The sequence below is a fragment of the Mycetomoellerius zeteki genome, unplaced genomic scaffold (assembly GCF_001594055.1).
Source record: "Mycetomoellerius zeteki isolate Tzet28-1 unplaced genomic scaffold, Tzet1.0 scaffold245, whole genome shotgun sequence".
Classification (NCBI taxonomy): domain Eukaryota; kingdom Metazoa; phylum Arthropoda; class Insecta; order Hymenoptera; family Formicidae; genus Mycetomoellerius; species Mycetomoellerius zeteki.
Window position 1 is genome coordinate 518917 of NW_017257222.1, and position 26431 is coordinate 545347.

At 32.2% G+C, this 26431-nt stretch overlaps 1 protein-coding gene across 3 annotated transcripts in view; it reads right to left on the reverse strand.

Annotated features, from left to right (window-relative positions):
* The window catches only part of Pkc53E (Protein C kinase 53E), an 84861-nt gene that overhangs the window by 13772 nt on the left and 44658 nt on the right, over window positions 1–26431 (reverse strand). The window contains exons 2-4 of one of the 3 annotated variants that reach the window (XM_018449440.1): window positions 16992–17023; window positions 16818–16900; window positions 9752–9863 (exon numbers count right to left, since the gene is read on the reverse strand). In XM_018449440.1, the coding sequence (XP_018304942.1) occupies window positions 9752–9863; window positions 16818–16900; window positions 16992–17023 (227 nt within the window). Of the gene's footprint in view, window positions 1–1746; window positions 1856–9751; window positions 9864–16817; window positions 16901–16991; window positions 17024–26431 lie in introns of those variants that run through there. The other 2 variants (XM_018449441.1, XM_018449442.1) reach the window with 2 other exon arrangements.

Genomic DNA, 26431 nt, shown 5'->3' on the forward strand with positions numbered 1-26431 from the left:
ATCAAAAATAGGTACTTCCAAAGAATTTGTATATTATGTCTATCGATTTTTTACAAATGTTGGAATTTTACGTAAGACCCGCTGCATAATTTCATGTTAGATTTTCTCAAATATTGGTGACTGGTATATAAATGTAAAACTACGCCTTGAGGCTGTATCCGTCTGTTTAAACAAAGTGATTGATCCGAGCGAGATGTTGAGCAAACGGTCTTCGCAGACACGATTCTGAATCTATCTCCGATACAAAAGCAACTGGAAATACGAAATTTCGAATCACCTGATTCGTGCATTTCCTTGTTTTTTTAAGGGATGTCACGAGTGACGAAGAAAATTCAAGAAACATTTGTTACTTCTGAAGTCGATACCGCCTTAACTGGGTTCAACTTAACATCTATTTCTGCCCAATATTCCCACGCGAACATTCGATCAATTCGTTTGACACATTTAAAATGGATTGAACTGATTTTTTTATTTCACTTAGGCTGTACTTATTTATGCTCAAATCAAATCTATCATATTTTCAATAAAAATAATACACGGGGGGAGAGAATTTTTTTTTAGAGTTTACCCTGAAAATATGATAGTCATAGAACAACAATGTATTTTCAAGAATTTTAATGTAAATCTTTCTCATTCATTAATAAAACTATAATAAAGTATTTTTATTAAAGAGCATGGTAAAAATCTTTAAAATATTGTATTATACCACAACTACCATATTTTCAGGGTAAATTTTAAAACAAAATTTTCTCCGTGTACATCATCTTTTTTAACTTATTAATTAATATTTACAAATTAAAAAATTTTATGAAAAATATACTATTGCATATGAATAAAAAATTGTTCGATTTGAAAACTTGCAATTTAAAAAAAATCATATCTTAGCAAAAAAAGAACGTAAATAAAATCATTTAATTTAATATCAAATTATTTATTGTAGAAAAATAAAAAAGCTTAAATAAATATAGCCTATAAGTAAAAATTTATTAATGTTGGAACTAGGAGTATCAATTCTTTTTATACTATGCTAAATTAGCTATGATTACTTTAAAGCCATTCAATGCACCACGAGATGAAAGCAACAAAGAGGACTTAATTTATCGAGTATTTTTTTATACTGTTCGAAAGCGCGTGGCCTCGTAATCTAAAAAGCTTACAATTGGGTCTCCGAAGTGCACGAAACGAGCGCAACGAGAAGCGCGATATCGATACGTTAGCTATTAATAGCGGTATAACGAATTACCCGTTCGCACCATCGATGGATTTTCGATATTCTTTTTTATCGGCATTTCTTTCTCTCTCTCGCTTTACTCTCCATAATACCAATATCTACTATCTATTAAAACGCTTTAGCGAAACTGTAACGCGATTGTTCTTTCACTACGTACAATATCAATAATACAAACGTCCTGTTTTCATCACCTTTACTCATATTATCGAATCATATCATCAAATTATATATCTTATTGTATCTCTTACATGGCATTTTATTATATCAACATGAAGATCGCGGACTATTTAATATTCCGGGACTAAAATCGAATATCTGAATTTCGGCCTACCCGTCAAATCGATCATCCTGCCGGGACAGATATTCGGGCAACCCAGATGGTCAAATTCCTGTGAAACTATGACTGGAATTAATGGTAATGGTGGAGGAGCGGGATTGATGTGCGAGATATCTGACCGTTTGATGGATTTGACGTATTGTTGATACGTGGTTTGATTTCTTAGCTTTTTAACTACCTGAACACTTGAGTCCCTGATGGGCGATACCGTGAAGCATTGAGCCGCAGTGGTCGCAGAAGGTCGGCGTCAGGTACGTGAAAACCTCCCATTTGTGCTTTTGGCTCGCCTGGGAACAAGAAATAGGGGCCCGGGGAAGCCCGGTCCTTCATTTGTGGTCTGATCCTGTGTGGCGGAGAAATCGAGACGGACGGTGGGCGATGTGCCGATCAATACCCCAAAGCGGGACATCCAGCTCCGGGAAAGACATTAAACCCATTCTCTATTTCCCTTTTCCCACTTAAACTCAAAAACTTGTTTTTGTTCTTTTCTTTTTTGCAATCTTTTCCCAAAAGCTGAGGTTATGCAGAAGCAACAAGAGGGGATACGTGCACGTGGACCACGTGATTATGAACATTAAGGACAAGGTGGCGCACACGATCACGATGAACGTCGTTAATGAGAGTGTGCCGCACAGGTGCAACTGGACTCCTTTTACAGAGTCTAAGTCATTATAAATATTGATACGCTTGTGGATACGATTTATAAATCTAAATGTTCTGTATGTGCCATGTTCCTGACCGGCATACAAAGCAAACGTTTTTTCGTTTTAGCCATAAAATGAATTTACTGTTTGCAATTTGACAAATCGAAAGGAAACTTTCGCTTTGACGTAAACTCAAACGGAACCTGGCGCAATACAGACAATGGCGCAAAATAAACCATCCCTGTGTTTTTGTGTTGTAGTCAGAGAATTTAATCATTCTGTAATTCCAAAAAAATAATTATTACAACACGCTTTATGAAAAAGCAGCCATCGTCACGTACAACCTTGGAGAATGTTATGCAATCGCATTCTTCAATATATATAATAAGTTACACGTCACACATTCAAAATGTAACTACCTCTCAGACTGAATGTATCGTAAATGCGAACGATTTCAACGAGCTTTCTCAATTGCACGAAGAAAAGTGCAATTTCACAGTAAGGCACACGAGAAGACTCAAAACAGCAGAATAACACACACAATGTCACACGAAAATTCCCTAACGAGAGACATTACTTGTGCAGTTCTGAAAGGTTGCGCGCAACTCGTGGCGTGCACGACGGTCAATTGGAAATTTGTCGTTACTATGAATATTTTCCCTTGCATAAAAGACTATAAAAATCAGTTTCACGAGATATCGACGTGGGCAGACTATCACCAGTTATTATCGAGCCTGTGTGGTCAATAGTTACGTTATTCTTGGATCCGGTGCAGGAAAGGCTTTCACTCAAAGCTCCCAGTGGAAAAAAAAACGTCAGTAGAAAAATGCAGTATTAACTGTAACCAATATCTACCAATGATGAGGGATCAATAAAATTTTGATATCTGATGAAAAATTCTAAACAAATTCCCATGCAATATGTAGCATAAAATTGTAATACCAAAGTAGTCTTTGACCTTCATCGAGAATTATCTGCATATTTATACATATATATTTATATACATATACTTTAGCAATTTTTGAAAAATATTTATTGTGCAAAGAATATAATCAGCAAATAATTAAATTTATAATGAAATAATATATAAGTATATATTCCGCTTCTTCTTTTCTATTGCATAAGAGATAAATAGAAATTATTATATATTAATCTCAAGTTATACATCAAGCAATACATTTTTCCATGTTCTCTTTCACGATGTAGAAGCAACACAAATAAAAATCTACTGTTCAAGAATATACAATATCTTATAAATATAAGCTACTGAATTTTTCAAACTAGTACTGATGAAATTTAATTCAATAGCATTGTATAGAGGCTTCTTTGAAGAAAGCAGTTTTCTCTTTTTCGCGATGCACAAAAGACCTTTGTGCAACGTCAGGCCTCTCGCTTCCGTTTTCCAGCCTTTTCTTCCGGGCCGTAGACTCAATCGTTTAATTAATTTCCACGTCAGTCTTTTGCTCCTGCCTTTCTCTCTTCTTGACGTCCCGGGTGCTAGCTCGTCTTTTGAGAAAATCCTTTACCGACGTTTCTCGTAAAAAGACGAGACCTTTATCATAGCGCGGCCTTACGAATGCATCCGCGAATATCGCCTAAGTGCACCTGGGTACCTTCTTTAAAGCTTCACTCTCTCTCTCTCTCTCTCTCTCTCTCTCTCTCTCTCTCTCTCTCTGCTTGTTTTTGATCATAGTCCAGTTCGAAAAAGAAATCGTCAGAAAAAGAAGTTTCATGGAATTTCGAATTATATTTTTATCACATAATATGATAAAGGCTTAAATAGAATATCTTAATAAACATTAAAATCATGTGAAATAAAAGCGTAACTAAATATATAAAGATAAAATACATGGCATGTTCTTTATAGTACCAAAAAATTATCCTCAAAATTAAATTATAAACGAAGTAGCGTACACTATAACTGCTTTCTAACTGCATTAAGAAATTTTACGCTTCTTAATTGATCTTTTCTATTTAATCTTTTCTATTTATAGTTGTATGAATGTTTTTTTCAAATCTTACAAATATAATTTTATATAATATACAACGTCAATCTATCTTCATAGTATTCTTTTACATCTATCTTTTATAAATATTATTTTCATGTTTACACAAACTTATTTTTCTATATTTATATTTATTTATAGATAATTTATTGTGCTGATCTGATAAAAATACGACAGACGTCACTATTCATCCATTGTCCTTTAAGATGCATTCTTTACGTAAAAACATAAAAATATACTTGCATGTATTAAATATCAGTTTCCTACTACGAACGATGAAAATTATTTGAAACTGACGCAGAAACTGACAACGCTGAACATCAATATCGAGATTCTCACAACTGAAATGATTATAAAGAGTCCAATCGCAGCTTTTAGCAATCTGAAATAGAACCCCGACCACAAAATATAGAATGTAGGTACCTACACTTAAAAAACTTACAGAGAACCATTGTTCTCATCTTTCCTTCGTTGACGATAATAAAAACGACAATACGAACGGAATGTAGCTAATTTTAAGAACGAAGAGACTTAATAGCTAAAAATGAAGAAATTAGACGGTAAAATGCACCTATATATATCCTGGAATTGTGCCAATCCCCCTTTTTCTGTAATTTGCCAATCTCTCATTTCCTTTTTGGTCTCATTTTTACACAATAAATTGTTAAACCGCTGCTTGAACAACTGAATGCGCGAATCATCATGCTTCTACTAATCGGACTTAATCGAACAATCACCATCGCAAAAGATGCTCCTTTAAGCTCATCCCTTGTAAGGGCTGAATTAATCCGTGCTGCTTTTATCGCTGCATCGACAAAGTGCAAAATTGCAGCTCGCGTGCCGCTGATCGCCGTAAAAAGATTAGCGAAACGCAATGGCTTTGCTCAACACGACGAAGAAATGATAAACGTGCTCGAGGAGCATAAAAGCGAATCACATGAGATAATCTATGAAGGAAAAGCTATATAAGGTATCTATTATGCTCTTTATCCATTCATTCACATACAATGGAAATGTTTAATCTACATAGTCTCAGTCGAAAGTATAAAGCATCTCTACAAATTGACGTAAACATTTTGTATCTAAAAAATAAATTAAAAAATAGTTTTATTAAAAATTAATATTTATTTTTATAACATTTTGAACATTTTATTAGTTTTCCTTTAGATTTTATTACCGCCTTCTCTAAAAAAATGTAAAAAATTAGCTGATTGAAGTTTGGAACGTTCTTGGAGAAAAAAATTGGGGATGCTTTACACTTGGCTAAGGCTGTATCTTTTTTCAGATTGACATAACTCAGCGAAAAAATTACACAGGTCTACAAAAAAGGGGGTCTTGGATGTTGTCGGGAAGCTGTGGGTCATTTCCGAAGTAATTTTCTGCGTAGAATCCGAATCCGAAACCAGAATTGGCCCATCACGTCAGGATTTTGAGATATTAGGGGATATATACTCGAAAAATGCGTTTTTATGCTACTTTAGAGGTTATGTACAGGACGCAACCAATTTTTTGGGTCTTTTGTGCTATTTGCATCATTTAGTAATATTCTTACCCTTCAAAATGAGATATTGATCGACTACCTACGATTTTTTTTCGCCAAGTTACGGGCATTTTACTTTTGGCATTGTTCCAACGCCTTAATGACTCAACACATGATTTACAAGCTACGTGTGGAGCCCAAGACTTATCTTGATTGGATATCGAAATGTTGAAGTAATTGCGGTAAAATGATTTCACATTATCTTCAAGCTTTATCCTGTTCTTAACAAACGTGAAACGACCACAAATATAACAAAAACTGTTAGGATCATTTAAACACTTACGCGGGGCCATTGTTAAGACAGCAAACAGTCACAATTGTGACTGTTTATATATTAGGACCTTGAATAACGGACAGCGCGTCTTGTGCGCTGCGGCTCTGAGTGCAAGGCGTCTACCAACTTTAAACAAATCATTAGTTTTAAACTTATTAATGCAATGAAAATGAAACTTTCCAGAACATTTGTTCATATCCGAATGAACAACTTTCTCGCTGAAAGTTTTAGGATGCTCGAAATTCGCTCGATAAACGAAGCACCTGAATGCATAAAAAAGGATATTTTGCAGGTGTGTATAAAAAAAATAATAAGTTGTTTGTTTATTGACAAATATCGGTTTTTCTTTCTTCACTAGACGTGGAAAACTCTAATGATCATAACTTCGAAAATAGCAAAAAAACGCATTTTTCGAGTATATATCCTCAAATATCTCAAAATCCTGACGTGATAGGCCAATTCTGATTTCAGATTCGGATTCTACGCAGAAAATTACGTCGGAAATGACCCACAGCTTCCCAACAACAAAACCTTGTTGACCTGTGTTATCGTTTCGAATTTCGCAAAAGTGTATTTTGCTTTAAAGAGAAAACTTTGAACTTTCACACGTTTTTTATTGAATGTCTTTTTATGTCAACTGCTTCACTCCGTGCAACTCTGGAAACTAGATTTTCTACATCAATTTTGCAGGTCCTCACTTTGTCATCCGCCATCAGAAAATTAATAATTTCACTCAATTAATATTAAAAGTTTCTTAAAATACAGACTTCAAGCTTTATTTTCGGTTTTATAAGCACCTCTCTGTATCATAATTATTTATTCATTATTGCGTTTCAAGCATTAGAAGTTTCTTAAGAAAATGCAATAAATTAAAGCTGCTATATTATGATTAAAGTTGTATATTTTTATACGTACGTTATATCTTTCATCATTTTAAATTATATATATATATGCATTTTATTTTAAAATTATAAATTCAATTAAGAGATTCGCAATTATGTGATAATAAACAGCTATTTTCCAACTTGAAAGTGAAAACTTATTGAAAACTTACAATATGATTCCTCCATTTAGATTTTGCTTTTAAACTTTGCATTTAAATCTTTGATAGAATGAATAAAAGGGTAATAAAACAAAAAAAATTCTCGATCAAGGAATTATCTGATTCATTATAAGTTAAAATTATAAAAAATTTTACTACGTCAATTTTTCTTAATGCGAAGATATCATAAAATTTTTTACAGGTGAATGATAAATTAAATTCGCGAATGATAAGTTGTTTCATAATTACGAAATTCTTTTTTTAGAAAGAATAGTTGGGTCTGAAAAATCGTAGCCGCGGACTTCTGTTACAAAAAAGAGTAATTCAAAATATCATGACCGAGCAACGACCGAGTCAGAAATTAAATTGTCGATAAATAGTGAATAATATTAAGAAATCGATAATTCACTGGGTCAAATTGAGACATACGCGTTAAGAAGACACACAAGAACATCGCGAACTATCAAAGAAATAAAGAGCTTCAAACGTGAATAAATGGTGAAACACACGAGAAATATCATATTGTTTTAGGGCAAACACACAAAGAATGAGAAAAAAAAAGAGATAAACGAAGACGTCAACGACTTGTGGAAATACATTGAAGAATCACATCGAGAAGATACAGCGAAAATCACATCAAGAAAATACAGCAGAAAAGTGCACGACTTTTGTGCAGTTACGGTGCAACGGCAGAAACTCGTGACAGTGAAAAAGACACAGAATGGTAAGAAGATCATCAATCTACATACGCCTAAGAACACCACCAGAAAGAAAAGCAGAGAGAAGAACGCTTTATAAATGTACATATAGCTAAAAATTTTAGAATCTTTTCAATATTATTTCCGATAATATTTATGTAATATTATTTAAATACTGTATTTTTGGAATAACTCAACTAATTTTTTTTGTAAATATTATACCGGTCTAATATATTAAAATATTCGTAAACTTGGCTTTCAGTTATTTTTCTTCTTAGGCATATATAGAGTTTTATCATCCATCATGCACACGTACACACGCACGCACAGATAACACACACACATTTATACAGATCATAAATAAACAAAAAATTATTGCACAGATATTATTTAATAGATACAAACTTGGTCAGCATATCGGTAAACTGATAGTACGGATATTTTTTTCACACTATAACTGTACAAGGATTATCTACACAATTTCGATGGAGAAGGGGAAATTCCATAGAAAGAAAAATATAACTCGCGCTCGACATCGATGACTAGAAATGCGCTTTCGATGTGGCTCGGCTTGTGTACTAATTGTCAAAGCGAACTTTCTTTTTCCTTTTTTTTTTCCTTTTCTTTCATGTCGTTCAGAACACCTGATGTACTGGCCCAAATATTCAAAGATGAGTTCATCCAATTATCGACAAAAAGCATCCTTTTGAAGCACTTGCTTCTTTCGAGCCGAGCGCAGATGTGGATATATCCTACATCTTGAATAAGTATGAGCCGAATATTAAATTATAGGATATATTAAGCACAAAGGGTCGTTTTATACGCACGTGATATTCGAGGAAAGCAACGAAAGGAAAATATGTAAAAATTTGATAAGGTGCACTTCCTAGAAGAACAAGAAAAAAACGAGAGAGACATCATAGAAACGTGAGATCTAGTCACATTTCCTTCAATGTGACCTTCATTTAATATTATCCTTCGCTCTTCTGTTTGCAGCCTTCTCACCGGATTTTACTTATATGTATAATTATTACATTCTCTATCCTTTTCTCCTTGTCTTTCTTGCTGCGCAAGGCAGTTCACTGTGATAAGATAATATCCCTTTCACAGTGCATAATTCTTATGCAAGTTTAAACGTAACAATTCACACATAACACATCACACGCGCGCATACGCACACAGCCACATGTGAATCGTCTCCTGCTGACAGAGAGACGCAGTTAATGCGCACAAAAGCCACCTAACAAACTATACAATACCAGTGCAAAATCCACGTCGAAGGATGTACCGTGTACATAATTAAAAGCGCCGCTAATCGCATTAGCAGATACGTCGGAACGCGAGCGAACAGGGAGGGCAATCATCCGCTGCAGCGTTCATCTGCGATCGTTGTTAACGCGATTAATCGGATTTCTAGCATCCACCTGTGACGAAGATATACGGCGCAGAAATATTTACAGCAAGTATTATTTATAAAAGGAGAGAGAGAGAGCAAGAGATAGACCAAGAAATACTATACAGGAATACAATACGAAGACAAAGCAACACCACGCTGGGCCAAGAAAACAGAATGAAAAAGAAAAAGTGTAACTAGTGTACTGTACATCGTATAGTTGTGTGTGTGTGTGTGTGTGTGTGTGTGTGTGTGTGTGGGTGTGTGTGGGTGTGTGTGGGTGTGTGTGTGTGTGTGTGTGTGTGTGTGTGTGTGTGTGTGTGTGTGTGTGTGTGTGTGTGTGTGTGTGTGTGTGTGTGTGTGTGTGTGTGTGTGTGTGTGTGTGTGTGTGTGTGTGTGTGTGTGTGTGTGTGTGTGTGTGTGTGTGTGTTATATGGTGTGTGTTATATGGTGTGCATGTGTCATCCTCATTGGATAACTGTTTCTGAAAGAAATGTATCTCTGAGTGTGGACTGTGTGTTTGAGTCTGAGGTGTGCGTTTTAGTTTTCGTTGATTTCGTTTTCTTTTTCGTTCATCATATGATACCTTGGCACTTCATGCCCTGGTGGATGACACCATAGAGAAGACTACCGCAGTGGTCACAGAAGGTGGGGCTGTTGTAGGTGTGTTGCTTGAATTGGTGCTTCGTCCGCGTGTCCTGCGTTATTACACCATTACACCGTGCACACACACGCAGACTTTCTTTGATGATAATGACGAGAAGGAAGGGAATTATAATCGTGGTGACGTAATGATAATGGTAGGAACAAATCGGCCAAATCGCTGGATTTCCCAATTTAGTTAAGCATAATGCGATACGTTTAAGGTTGAACAATTACTATCTGACCTAGTGAAATTTAAAACCTACCGAATAAAAAAAATTTCTAAAATCGGCTTACTGAATCTATTATAGGATGATCATTTCAAACGAGATTGAACTCGGTCTAATTACTGAAAAGAGCATGAATTTTTATCTATCCTTCGAATCTATTTGGAGAACTCAGAATATATTTTGAAGAGTTTTTAATAAATGTGATGAGAGATTTTCTTCACTCGTTCATCAGTTATATTTTGTTCAATATTTATATAGTAGCTTTTTAACATTTAATTGTGAAGCTGATTTTGTCATTGAGCTCTGGAAAGACTAAAATCAAGAAATATACTGTTTATAAAAGAACTTATATACTTGCAACTAATCTAACATATTTTTAGTTTTATGATCTGAAGGTGTTAAAAAAATTTCCTAATAGTAAAACAGTTACTCAATACTCTTTACTTCAACTAAATCTTCTTACATATATTCTAAAATTATTTCTTATTACAAGTTATTTTGTTAAATGTAAACATATTAGAAAAAACTTTTTAAAAAAAACTTTATAATTGCAAAAAATTTAATCTTTTTACTCAAATTCCTTTAGCATATTACATAAGGAATAACAGCCAACAAATAAAAATATGAATTTTACAATCCAATTTTTTATTGACATTTCTTCAAATGGAAATATTTTTTATAATTTATTTTTATACCATTCCAATCAACATCAAAAATGACAGAAAAATACATACAAGAGAGAAAATCTTATATTTGATCGAAACGGATATCTCTTCATGATTAATAATATTCATATGTAAATTTTCAAGTACATTTTTCATAATAAATTTTTTAAAGTGTATCAAAATGCTTAACATTATTGGATTGATCAATGTGATTTGTGGTATTATTTCAAATTCAGTTTATGATAGCGTTTTAAATCCAATAAACCGAATCGGCGCGCAGTTCATATTGTTTATAGAACTGAAAAATGTATTTAAAAATTTACATGTGAATATTAACACCAAAATTCGCTTCGACCGAAAAAAGTATAAGATTCTTCCCCTTACTAGTCCATTTTCCACTTAATAATAAATAAAAATATACATTTTCAAAATTTTATTTGAAAGATTATTGGTAGTTGATTTTCGCGTAAAATGCCGTCCTTTAAGTATAGTGCTTACGCAGTTATTATTACTGTATACTTAAATGTTTAAGCCGATTAAAATAAGGAATGTTCTTCGAAATCGAAAGATTAAGTGTTGTAACTATGTTAAAACAAACTTTAATAAAACGAAACATCGTTCAAATTGAAAAGATTAGCCTTTCGAAGTTCATTAAACTTGCTTAAACTTTAAAAATTTTCCTATGAAAAGAAGTTTTCTAATCTAGTTTAGTCTTGCTTGAAAATAAAGTATTACTTTAGAAAGCTCTGTAAGTTCTTTAAAGCTTGGCGATCGAACATGTTTCTTTGACTTCCCGTTAGTTATTGTAGTTATGTTAACGATCGAATGTCATGCTCGAGATTGACAATAATTTAAATTATCGACAGTGTTTCTCGAAGCTGCAATACAAAATTATGCAACGGTGCAGTTTTAAATCCAAACAGGATTAAACATTCTGATTAAATAACAGCCTATAACCAGCGTTCTCATTAATTTCCCGAAGCCGGCTATTGCCGCTGCTTCCTAAATAATGTTCGAGGATAGGATAGCGGAAATCGAAGCAAGAGCTCGCAGGAAGTTTCGTGGGGTTTGGCGGTTGTCGCAAATCCGCCATGCAACCAGTGCATTAAGCCTTCCGGTGCTTCTGGCCACCGCGGAAACGGGTGCTTCCGCTTCGCCAGGCGAGAAGTTTCGCCGGTCGAGGCGTAAACTCGATTAGTCCGTTCCTCGGTAGTTCATTATTAGTAACCACCCTGCTATTAGAAATTACGTGGCTGTCCAGTCGAAGCACCATCAAACGGAAAGTGATGTCACCGTTCTCGACAGAAACGCAGAGCGGAGGCTGAGAAATGTTAAATCATCAATCCTGACAGTTATGTGTACACTTAATCGCTTACGGATAAAGAGGTATTATCCTAAATAAGATCTTGGCTTCATCACACATCATCTATTTTTATTTTCATTTTTAAGAAAAATAATAAGCAGACCAAGAAACAAATTATATATAATATCGTAAATATAATTGATAAATACCTATTTTCTGTTTAATTTTGATATATTTTTCATACAATCACGATGGAAAAATCACATTCAATAAATAAACAATATTAAACAAAGCGTCTTTAACACCGTAACGTAAATACTCAATTGAAAAATAGAAGCTTTATACGATCTGAGCTTAGTGTTTAAATAATTTGGTGTGAATTTTAATATTCAATCTTGCAAACTGCGAACCGAAATCGATATTCTTGATACACAATTGTAAATAAATTGGTTTCCATACGTAGTTTGCAGAATTGGATATGTACATAAAATTGACAAATTATTTAAGCTTTAATATCTAGCTCAGACTTATTTCCTAATTAAAGTAATTAAACATTATAAATAGTTTAATGTCAATACTACACAAGATATTTTTATTGTATAATAATATAAATATCAATACTTTCGATATTGTCAAATTTTCAAAATTGCCTCATCCAAGTATTACCAAAAAATTCTTAATTATCTATAATTATGTAAAAATAATAAAATAATAATAAGTAACTCATAAAAAATTAAAATCTCTTTCTCTTAAATGAAGATTCGGTTTTAAAAGTTCCATTCAAATGTGTGCATTGTGATAAATTCACAAGATAATATGACATATCTTGAAACGTTATGGCACTATTATTATTCAATAAAAATGATAATATATGTTATTATACATACATATATTATAGGAATACTTCGCAGATTCTATTCCTACGTTAACTGCGCGACTTATACAGAAGAAGAATAAAGAATAAAGAAAAAGAAGCTATCCACGCGCGCTCACATGCGCGCGCTTTTCTCCTTTGTCGCAGCCTGTATCGAACAATGAAAATGCATTATGCGCCTTATATGGGGAAATCCACGATCGCCGATATTCGCGCGGATCAATAGGCGTGGAAAGAATTATCTTTGAAGCGCAGAAGCATAGAAGGAAGGACAAGAAGTCAGCGCCCAGGATCAAAAGGAAATAGCGGGGACTTTCGATTGGTTCATTGGAAACTCCTCCCAAAGATAAGTAAAACTTTTTCCTAACGCGACAAAGGGAAAACGTTTACAGCTCGAATATCAAAATCTTCCTTGATATCATCTTTAAAAGTTTCATAATTATCTAAAATAAATGACAACATCCAGAATATCGTCTCAGGTCGACGTTCTTAACTGTAGGGGAGAAACGTGGGATGTATTTAACCCTATGTTAACAAACAATTTAAAGTTTACTTTTTTCTAATATTAATGTTCTCGATTAAACTTTGGCGTTATAAAGCTAAAATAACTATAGGGGTTAAGGTCGAACTTCTGAGGATACAACGTATCCCACGTTACTCATATTTATTCGATCAAAGAAGAACGGTATATTTTACCATTAGGGAAAGTTTTATCGGTTTCCTGAATGGTTGAATGGTGGAGAAGATGTAACTCTGTTTTTACGAGGGGAAATTGTTTCGAGCCGGAAACGTTTTGCCCTCCCAGACGAATACGGGAACAATATTGCCCGACGTACTGTTCGCTTGTATATATTTGGTTGTTTTGATAATCGTTGCGCAGACTTACAAGCGTGGTTAAATGAAGCGCAAAAGGACGCGGTGGCTTAGGCCAATAGGCAGTGAGCACGGTGCGAGACAAATATGAGAAAAGAAGCTTTTAGCCCCCGGGAATGGTTCTTTCTCCCATTTCTTTCTTTTTACCCTAGCCAAGAATCCTCTTACTTCATTATCCTCTTATCTCTTGGTGTTCTGATCTCGTTAACTCGCTGTTTCTTTAAACAACGTTTAGTTTTATCAGTCAAGAGATGAAAAGGATATTCAGTGCGATAAATTTCTGTGCCCTTACAGAAACATTACTTTCCGTATCTCGGTAGTAAAGAAATTCGAAGATGGCTTACCGAACGGTGCTTTGTATAATACCTTGTATATAACTTATATCTTGAAATTTTTATCCTCTTGGTACTGGAATTTTTATATCAACACAAAAGTTGTAATAAACTAATCGTTTTTTTGTTATTAACAAATAAAGATGCTGAAATATTTATTAATGGATACTAGCAACTTAATTCAAACATAGTAAACAAAAATAAATAAAAAGTCACAAAGGAAGAAATGTATTTAAAATCTGCAGCAATCACTTAATTAAAAATATATTTTATTGTTAAATTCGTAACCTTTTTTTTATTCCATTGTCATCTATATACCAAAATATAAATATTATATCTCAATAATTTTATATTTTTGTGTAATTATTAATTATGCATTAATTATCACAATTCCGAGGACGAGCTCTCTTTATAAATATATAACTTGAATAAGAGTGTACTATCTAACAAGGTAAATTTTTCTTGCAAATGACGCTGTGAATGTCTGTAACGTTGCAATTTTCAAAAGACTCTACTCTAGTGATTTTGTAACCTAATTAGTTCGCTTCTTCTAATACACGTCAGATTAATAAAGGCTACCTTCTTATGGGCAGATTGACTGAACGAATTACTGACGCGCGCTATGTATACGTTATTATTATCCATTTACAAGGTGACGGCGTGCGATTTATCGCAGCCTTCGAAAATGACCTCGATATTGATTATATGTACTGCCACCCTTCCCCAACCCTTTAGCACCTTACAAGGATGAGACAGTTTCACACGCGTTTAGCAACGGCTGTGCAGTAGCCAATTAGCGTACACTCAATTGAACGCCACGCTTGTAAAACGCCGTCACGTACCTCATTCTCCCACGTTCACACGCGGAACTTGACTCTCTTTTGCGGTTCAAACTAATGTAATGAAAATTCCACCGTCATGTTCCACTTCGCGCGCGCATTCCTTTTTTTTTATTTTATTACTGTCGCTCGAATGTAGTTCAAGGGTTACAATATATAGGTATAGAAGGAATTCGAGTATTCCGTAACTAGTAACTAGGTACTTTTTACAATTAATAACTTTTTTAATAGAAATTTTAATTGTAAATAGAGGCAAGAATTAAGAAAAACAATGGACAATGAGAGAAACAAAAAAATATATACATCAAGAAAAAATTCAGTTTTATTATTCGCTATTCTTTTTATAAATAGTAGCTCTTTTAATGACGGATTAGTGTTTCTATTTTGTCACAACATCAATTATGTTATAGTAACAATTATATTATAATCAACAATCACATTATGATATTTTATTATTTTATCATAATTTCGTTATAAAAAGTTTCAAAATCTCAATCTCAAGGAGAATTAATAATTTTATCAATCACAAGTTTTTAACATTATAAATGACTTGTTGCATATTTATTATTAGATTGTAATATTTTATAAAAACATTGATATTAAAATTACAACATTGTTATGCGATTTTGATTTTCTATCATTTATAAAAGGTAAATTTAATTTGCAACGTTTTACGCAAAAAATACATCAATTGTAACCAAATCAAGAATCTTTAGTGACTTCCCTTTATCAAAATGACATATTAATATTTAGTGTATCTTGAACATGTACCCTTTTTACGAAACACTCAACTTTTTGAGATTCAAAGAGCTGTGATGATGAACTACGTACCTACTCGAGGCGCGAAGCTTTAAAAGCTGACATGTCAAACAGTTATTTGACTCTCCTGACCAGTTTGACCAACCCTGAAGCTACTTTCGGTGACCTATTTCTGGTACAAAGAGACTTTTGTTATACCTACTTCTGACGTTTTAACTCGTTCTCGGACCATCGTTAGTGCAATAATATAATATAAAACTTAATCAAAACAGCTTTTGTGAAAGAAGACAAATTAACATTGCATTAAAAAATTTAAAAACTCAGAGGAATAGAAGAAACATAATTAAAAGATATTATTAAAAAAAAACTTTATTTAAACTTTCGTTTCTTTCAACTCAACTTAAAGATGTCTAAAAGACATCGATTTTGGACTTTTATTTTATCTGGAGTATTAATCCTTCACTGGGAATGTAAAATTTGCGATCATAATCTACAACCTGGATCATTGAGGTCACAGCAGATTTTTTTATTGTTCCGGACTATAAAAATCTGCAAAAATTCTTGCATACTTATGAAACTTTTAACAACAATTTTTATTCGTCCTTGCAACGAAACAAATAACTGGAGTTTGGCGTTCTTGTACACTATCTTAAAATTACCAAAATTTTTTTAAAAGACAATACCAAATATCCCGCAGTTTATTTATTTTCTTAAAATTTATAATTGAAAATTCGGCTGTGCCTTAAAAGACTAAGCATTGTTGGTGGTGATTAGTATTGTACTCAAAGAAAAAATTTTTTTCATAAAATATATAAAGTTAATAAAATAAAAGAAATAAAAAATAAAAATATTGTAGTATATTTAACAAATAATTTATCGTTATTATAGATACTAGATTCATTGTTCTTAAATTTCATATGTGGTTCATCTTACATTCGTTAAATCTTTGAAGATTACATTTTTATAGGAAATACGTTTCACATGAAATCTATATCCAGAAACTCATACTCATCGAAAGCTGTGAAAGAGAAACCTTGGCTGAGGACAAAAGGAAGAAAAGGCAAGATAGTCTGCGCGTTAAGAAAGATGTGAAGAGAAGAGAGTATTCGGCATTAAATATAACATCGGTACTCACATCGGAGTCAGCTCCTTTGTCGGCCCCCGGACACGTGAAGGTCACGTATTCGTGACATCGTTTATGAACGACGAAACTACAGACTGAAACACAAGCGAAACGGTTCCTAGTTTTCCTTCTCAAGAACATCTTGGGCAAGTAGTAGAACCGATGAGATCGGTCTGACCTTCTTACCTTGGCACTGATATCCCTGTTTCCCAAAGCCCCTGCAACAACAAACGGGATAAATTCATTAATGGATATCTTATATAAGTGAAAAAGATCAATTATGTGTTATAAGTAACACACACACATTCATATTTACGAATGTAAACAAAAAATATCTGAAATATATATCTGAAAGTTTTATAGATACCGCTCATAAATTGGATAAACTAAAATATGTCACGATAATTTAAAAAATTTATCTTAGAAATAGCATTATCAATCATCGCATAATAAGAGAGTCCATTAAAGCAAGTTAATTATACGTATAGCACATAATATAATCCAGTATGACCCATAATATAACCTATAGTCCCATACAGCAGAAATATCCAAAATACATCATAGGGATATCACATATCTCAAATATATCTTTAGGATATCTCTATGCTGTATTTTTGACATATCGACTGTGTGAGAAGGTAATTGGATCCTATATGATCTAGTACTCAATATTGTATAACGGTCCTATTCGCTGTTTGTATAATTACACAGTAAATTAAACAGATAGTATTTCAATTGTGCAGACAGTTCGTCTGACTTAATTGCATCAGTTTATTGCTCAGTTTGTTTATTATGTTATTATTCAGCAAAGTAAAATGTAGAACATCGTAGTCGAGATGTAATATTTCGTGGGTGAGTAATTGCTTTCTAACTAGCAAGAGATGGTTTATTAATTTCTGTAGTTCATTATATTGTAGTTCTGTATTTCTATTTTATAACATTGTATTTAGTTTATATTTTCTTCATGACTTTTGTTTATAATCAAAGAAAGGAAACTTTTTGTAAGGTAGAACCAATTATATGACTAATCTAGAGGTATACTGACAACACATCATTGTAACGTTTTTTCTTTGAATGTTTGTTATTCGAGTTATTCCAAGCCATGGATTCAAATTCATCTATAAAACAACGTGGAAATAATTGATAAATAGATAAACAAAAAATAGATAAGCCAATTATTTGAAAAAGTAGTTCTTACGTACTCTTAAATGTCAATAAAAATGTCAATAAACAATCAATATGTTAGTAAACGTATAATCTTATGAAAGTATATTGGAACAATTAATTTTTCTAATACTATTTTAATGAAAAATAGGGAAACTTAAGTCAAAATGGGTACACATGATCTAAATGCTATTTTTTCTTAAAAGTGTCACTGCACCCACGTAAATATTTTAATGTCTCATATGTTTTAATGTTCAGAAACATTGTCCTTTTTGAATCTATCAATTTTCAATTTTGGACTCAACAAAAATCGCTAAGTTTATTTTATTAGTTTAAGCATACAGTATATGTACCTATATAAATCAATGGTATATCTATATAAATCAAAGTAACACTCAATTAAATATAATAAAGCAAATATAAGTACATATATTTATAGAATTTTCGGTTTTGTACTAATAAAAACTAAAATAGATATTACACTCAGTATTATGAGACGAAATTTGACACATTATAACGGTAGAGCACAATATAATTTTCCTCTCGCGAATTCTCGGTGGAACAGTAATTGCACGAGCGATTTATATCCCAAGGAAGAGTTCGCGCGATCGTCGTCAACTTTGCCAAAATAATTTTAACATCACCCAAGTGCCTCGAATTAAGTGCGGTTTCTAATACGTAATGCGATACTTATAGCATCGTGCATAGTAACAAGATTATGAGTGGTTATACCAATTAGTCACGGATATATTTGCATTTCGTGACAATTTTAAAATTCCTATTTTTCGGCAGATAGAATAAAACTGACACAGATATTATTTCCATAAACTATACAAAGCTGTAAATTTAAATATATCATTAGTTACACAGTAAAAAGAACATTATAATTATTATTAATTGTACAAATTTTATTCTAAAAAATGTACATTTAGTCAATTTTGAGAGAAAAGAGTTATAAAAGAAAAAAAAAGCAAGAGAAACTTTATAATATTAAAAAATAAAACTTAATATCCGAAAAATTTTTTTTTCATATAGAGGAGATCGGGGCTAAGTGAGTATTTGAATTTTGAGTGGCAAAAATATATCTTATAAGTTCCCAATTTATATTGTAGATGACATCTCGTGTGTCTTCTTTACCAACGAAGTTTGGTTAGTTTAAGTGCCGCATTGTTATGTTTAGCTAGTTAAACGTGTTTTCAATAGTCAAAAATGATTTTTGAGATTTCATTTTCCGAGATCACATCATTTTTTGTGTATATAGATGAAATGAAGTTCAAAACACCAAAACTTTTTATTGCCATCTTGTAGTCTTATAATCACTCTATAAAACGCTAGTAATCATTTGACTAAAATCGTTTATTTTGTTATTGAAAATGGCAATTGTAAAAAAGGTGCCCACTTAGCTCCGGTCTCTCCTACAGTCTAAAATTTTGGAAGTGAAATTTAATGCAAAAGAATGATAATTAAACCAGCATTTAAAAAAAGTAGCCCGATTGTCAACTTGTAAGAGTGAAATTTCTTTTAACAGTGAGATTTCACTCTTTAGAGTTAGATTTCAGTTCCAAAGATTTTAGAGTGTACATATGATAAATCTATAGAGAAAAAGATCTAGTTGTGTAATATATTAATATACTTTGTATATTTTATATAATTCTTTTTAGTTTCTTCTTTTTCAGTTGAACTCTTCAATTATTTTAATATCTTAATCGACTGCAGAGCTTTTGTGATATTAATAGTCACGTGGTAGTGTAAGTAATCCATTTCTGTCGCTACCATCGGGCTCGTTAATTAGCGCAAGCATCCTTTTACGTAAATACGGTTATTAAGAGTTTAAGCTCTTCTAAAATTTAATAGCTCATTCGCCGTGCGTCGAAGTGTCTGGAACGAACAATAAAGCAGAGATAAGTGGTAAGGAAAGGTTCATGAGTATCTCTCTTCGTTCTATATAATAGATTCCCTAATCTACGTTAATGCAAGACGAAGCCTCTATAGATGATAACAGCCACTGATTAATTCTCATGACAAAACTTTGGCTTTTCGAAATGATTTCATCGTTCTAAAGACACGCGCGTTCTCTCTCTCTCTCTCTCTCCCCCCCTTTCTGTCTATATTCTTCAAGGTAGACTATCTTAAGTTTCATGATTTCTCGGTGCTAAAGAAACATATTTCTTTCATGAGAATTTTCGATCAAGATTCAAACTTCCTGTAAAAAGAGTTTTTACCCAATTATGCGAAAAACGGAATTTTAATAGCACTTCACGTTCCTCCCGATTCCTCCTGATTATTCGATGTTGGTTCGGAATTCCATTTTTTTTCTTAATCTCATATAGGTATATATTTACTTTTAATGTATCGGGGCATAGTAGAACAAGTCATTTTGGAATTGAATATAAATAGTATTTGAAAAAAAATTGCAAGTAAAAAGGGTTTGTAGATTTATAGATACCACATTTTTTGAAATCATTTTTATGTTTAAAAAGACTTTGACATTTTTTGTGCCAAAGCTAGTAATGTACTGTAGAAAATTTTGTGAAGCTTTTTTTATTGATAAAATTATTTATAATACACCAAAAAAATACTACAATTTCGATATATTTGCGCAAAAATATTATCGTTTGGTTGAATTTAAGTAAACCGTTGCAAGAATTTTGTTCTACTAAATATTTATTACAATAATATTTCACTATAATCGCGTGCTTTTCGGACAACCATTATAAATTCGTAAGTAGGTAATGTATAGGTTTATTCTGGATTGCGTAATATCAACTTCGTACAATCTGTACCATACACATTTTCTGCAACAACGCACGATCCCATGGCACACGCTATACAATGCGCATAAATATTTACAGTGTCAAGTAGACGCGCTAGTCACCTGGTCTCTCCGAGTTCAATTTCTCGCTTGAAGAGCTCTATATATGGACGGATTACAACATGACTGTATTTCAACGTCGAATATTATAATATATTAAGGTACGACTTAATATAACGTTATTAATTAAATTCTCATCATCAACTAAATTAATAAACGTTTTAATATCAAACGCAATTTGTATGTAAAATATTTCAAAAGAATCAAAAGAATATTTATATAAATTACCTGATGAATTATAAATTAGTTTATTTCTACAAACGTTATATACAGAGAGAGTTACTCAAAATTAAATGCCTTGATAAAGAAATAATAGAATAATCTTTACATATATACGTCATCAGAGTTCATTGATGTTCTTTCTCGTCGTTATTACATACGTTATAATTGGAACTACGATGTAATAAAATCACGTCGCTAATCAGAGTTAGTTAACCCATAAGCCATCCGTGAAGTGCGCATGAAATTCGAACAACCGGATATATTTCGTGACGCAAAATTTATATTAAACCCACGCTCGTATACATTCATAAATTGTGAATTATCACACGTTCGTTATTTACTTGATTCCACGCCTGCATACGAGCGTATCCCGTGCACACACGGATACAATTAACAGTTAGAAGAATATCGCCCATTTGTCCATTTAACTAGAAGCCTTTAATTACGTGGATAAAATGCTATTTGAAAATGTTTGATCAAGCGATGACTGGACATGGTAAAAGTGATAAATTAAATCGGTTAGAATGTTACCAACGTTAATAAAACAATTCTTTTTCAAGCAACTGCGTTTTTCATGTATATTTGTTGCTTTTTAATATTCATAATCGCTGTCGTGTACACAATTTCTTTTATGGAATTAAATTCATTAAATTTTTATGGAGATTTTTTGTAGCGTGTGAAGCATAAAAGAAACGTCGTTTCTGTTTTCATGTTGTGATTATGAAGACATATTTTACGCAGCATATATCCACATCTTGTCTCATTTATCTCGATCATAAACCCCCTGTCGCTTTGCAAAATACGCATTGTCTAACTTGTTATCCTTATCTAATGTATACATTAAACACAAGCGACACATTTACGATTCGATGCTTCATCTTATAAGCGTTTAATCTTGGGCAATGTTATACCGCTACGGCCCAGTTTCACAACTCACGGTTAACTCTTAACCAAGGTCCAACTTGTTTGCCATCTCTTTCCAATTCTAGAATTGGAAAGAGATAATGAATAAGTTAAACCTCGGTTAAGAGTTAACCGTGAGTTGTGAAACTGGGCCTACATTCGACTAATATCAAAAATGTAATACACGAGATGCATCCACGAGAAAAAAAGTAGAGTGCTCATTTCCAGCGGTGGATAAAAGTACATTTCAACGCCGATCACTGTTTATGAACTCTAACGGGTGAGGACTCTATGCTGGATTACCGATTAAATCAGCTTCAACGAGCAAATCAATATTTGAAGATTCCGCTGAGCACTCGCGCCGATCATTGAAAGTGCATTTCGACGGCTGGTCATCGCTAACCTTTCAATTAAATCGTATCTTGGATCGAACTAAATTGTATAAATATAGTCAATTCAAAAGAAAAAAAGAGTGCTTCATAGATTAATAATCGTACGCGAGATCTCTTCATGTTTTTTGCATTGATACGTTTTTGCTTTGAACGAAAATACGTATGATTTTTTAAACGCGGATCTCAAAACTTATATTTGTATTGTACTCGCAGTATTTTTTTGCGTGCAATTGACGAGTGCACATGACATCTCTTTTCACATTTTTTTTAAATTGTTTATATGGTACATTCCCCGAAAATTAATATTCTATCCAACATAAAAGAATGTCACAAAGGATCTAAAAATGTTATTTTCGAAATAATCATTAATTATTTTTATTCTCTTATTCCAAGTGCAATTAGTTACGTAATACTCAAACTTACAGATATTAAATTTAACAATTTTTGCTTGAAGATTTTGATATAAAAAAAAGATATTTTAAAGTTCTTTGACTCCTCACTTTATATTTCAAGAGAATATTATTCACTGCATTTCTTTCTCTGTTTAATCAAAATAATACTTTACGGAAATATAAAATAAAAAATGCATAAACTTTCTTTCTTTTCATCATTTAAAGTATGGTCATTTTATTATATCGTTAATAGCAATCATGCCGGCAAGTTACGATGACGCGCGCGCGCATATACCAAAGATAAAAGACTTAAGCGGCATCGATGACGCACATCGTACGACGGGAACGCAACAAAAAGGTATCACGACGTCAAGGGTTAAGGGCAGAACATATTATACGGCAAAAGATAGGAAGCCATGCAAGTTAAAGGGTTATGGATTACGGAGTAATCATGGTTTTCTGTTGGGCTTGTTCGCGACTAAATGAAAGTATTAATGTATAATAGTGAAATGAGGAAAATAGAGATTGCAACAAATATAACAAATCTGTAATTAGCATATATTATTATGGGTTTTCAATTGGAATGCAAATATACGGAAATTACTTTTGTCATACGCACGCAACATTTATATTGGGGGGGGGGGACGGAATAGACACAGTTGAATGAAAAGGTCGTGATCTTTCCTCGAATTTTTCTGGATAATAAAAAATCAGAGAAATTAAATTAAATTTCAGTCAACTTTTTGAATAATATTCACAGTAATAACTGCATACACCAAATATTTTTTTATCCATTATCTAAATGTTTATATTCACAAAGCACTAAAAATCAAGGAATACAATTTTTTTTAAATTGTAATTATTAATATAATAATAAGCGGAAAATTTTAGATTTTATTCACTGAGAGAAAACGAAATAGTTATAGCAACTATAAATTTGGCAACTTTTGCAATTGAAGTATCTGTAACTAGTTTTACAAAGTGATATCAACTAAAGTAGTACTGAGTACTATAAAAATATAGTAACGATAACAATATCGTTTGCACTAGTAAGTGACATATGCCCGTATTCATAGTCAGACCTTGTACTTAAGGCTTCCTTAAATTTATCTTTAGATGCTCAGTAGCCAATGAAATAATTCGTAGAGCATCTAAAGATAAATTTAAGGAAACCTTAAATATAAGGCCCGACTATGAATACGGATCATAGTGACTCAACTACATTGTGTAGTTACTTGGACTTTATACAAATAGATATGACAATTACATTTTTCTAATTAAAATAAATATGTTTTTTTAATAAAACAATGCCATAATAACTTATAATGTCTGTTACGTGATACACACGTCATACTACAGATTTTTAGTACTAGCAACTAATAACGGAACAGCCTAAAATGAGACACGAATATCTCCAAGTGGAAGGGATGCGCTTACCCTATAGATCGCGCGGATTCAACGCACGGTGTAAACCTAGCCCCTTGCCATTGTTTTTAACGTCTTTTCCGTTTTTAACGTGTTGAGACGTGTCTCACCTCTCACGTACGTCGCGCCGGTCGCGTAAAGTATCCACGACAGTGTCTCACTCACAGTGTTCTTAGCGCCGAGACACTACCGTCTCCAGATAGATAAGTGACGATTTCGGTTTGAGCGTACATTGTAGTGCATTTAATGTGATAAATCAAAGGATTCTTCATTTATTTACGCATCCGAGCAGTATATACCGTGGCCGCAGGGACGCCTCGCCATTTATTGAAATATATGTACGTATACTTACATTTTTTCATAATTGTATGGCAAAACAGATTGGCCTTATAAGTTATGATATACATAAAATCTATTTTATATACTTTTTCATAAGAAAAGCTCTTTTTATATTTCTATTTGAAGTCTTTTCTTTTTATCTTATTTTTAGTAAGATCTTTACACATGAAACATAAAATGCCCGTAATGATTATTCTACAATGTACTCTTTGTTTTTTTGCTTCTTGCTTTTTACCTCTTGCTTTATTCCTTTTTGCGATATACCTGTTTTATCGATAATTGTATTTTTTGCTACTTTTCTGTTTCTTCCGAAGTTCGTTAATTTTTATCTTCAGCGATAAAAAACGAAAAACGGGTTAAGAAGCCAAAAGACAAGATAAAAAATAGCAAAAAGCAAGAAACGAGAAACAAAAAGCACATTCTAGAATAGGCTTTAGCTGTATATGTTCTTTTGTAGCAATTTTGATTGTGTTTTATCATAAATTCAAGAAGATGGATGGCTGTAGTAGCACTAATACTGAATCTTCATCTTCCAATAACACTGATTTTCAAGAAACATTATTGGATAATGGTTCAGAAACTGATACTTTTATTCGAAAAAAATTAACAGAGTGGGGGCTTTTCGATTATATTGAGATATTTGAACGTGAGTTGTATTATAAAAATTGACTGATTTTATATATTTTTTATGTGTACACAAATTATATAAATTTATATTTTTTAATTTTCTTTTTATATTCTTTTCATTTTTAATATATAAAGGTATTTTTATACAAGTGAATTAAAAATTTCTTTAATTACTGTTGTAGGTGAAAAAATAGATAAATCAGTATTTCTGTCTATCCCTAATGAGGCAGTTGCGAAGTTAATCCAGCCTATGGAACATTATTACAGATTTATTTTTCAAAAACAGAAATACATAACATCAAATGTAAATATTTTTTTCATTCTATAATAATACATAACATAATGTACTAATAGTTGTTTTTATACATCATATAATACATGTTTATAAAATAATATTTGAAATATCTTTGAGTGCATTCGCTTTGCATGCTCATACGTTGTTAACATCATTTTATCCTTGTTCATCAAATATTAAACACAACAATGAATAATGCTTATAAGATCCAAAGCGAACGCACTTTTAGTATTGTGAAGATTGTGCTTCTTTAATCTTTCTGTCAATGCATGAGTATTCAGGTATTCATATAGAATTTTAAACGATAAAAATTTTTTATTTCTGTTTGAATTTTGTTATAAAACACCTTAAAAATACTATCTTTTGAACAACAAAGAATCGTTTTAAGTAGACTTTATCTCGTTTTCACTTTTACATTTTTAGAAAGAACTTTGTGAAACATGATAGTGAAAAGGTAAAAAATTATGCATTGACAGAAGGCTTAAAGAGATTTCATTACGTTTCATTCTATATGTGTATACCTATATTGTTTTTCTTGAAGTGTTTTTAAATTTATACATTTCTCTTTTTGTAGAGAAAAAAAACCTTATTCTAAAGTATCAAAAACATCTGGAAAGGTAAATTATAATTTCATTTTTTATTTGCACAATATTACTTTACTAAGATATTAAGACCAATAATCAATAAATGTATCATTTTAGCACTTGCGATCACTGCTGAAACAGACAGCAGAAGGAAAATACTTATTAAAACAATCAGTAATTTTGCGTAGTTTTAATGATTTGGCAAAAATTATAATTGATCATCTCTTGAATAAGGAAAACAAATTAAAGTACATTAAATATTTTATTATTTTGCAATATATATTAAAATATATGTTTTAATGTTATTAATGTATAAAGTATAAAGAAATTATACTTTAATTAGAAGAAAATGTATAAAGAAATTATATGCATAGAAATAAATAATTTATTTCTATTAATAATAACGCATTT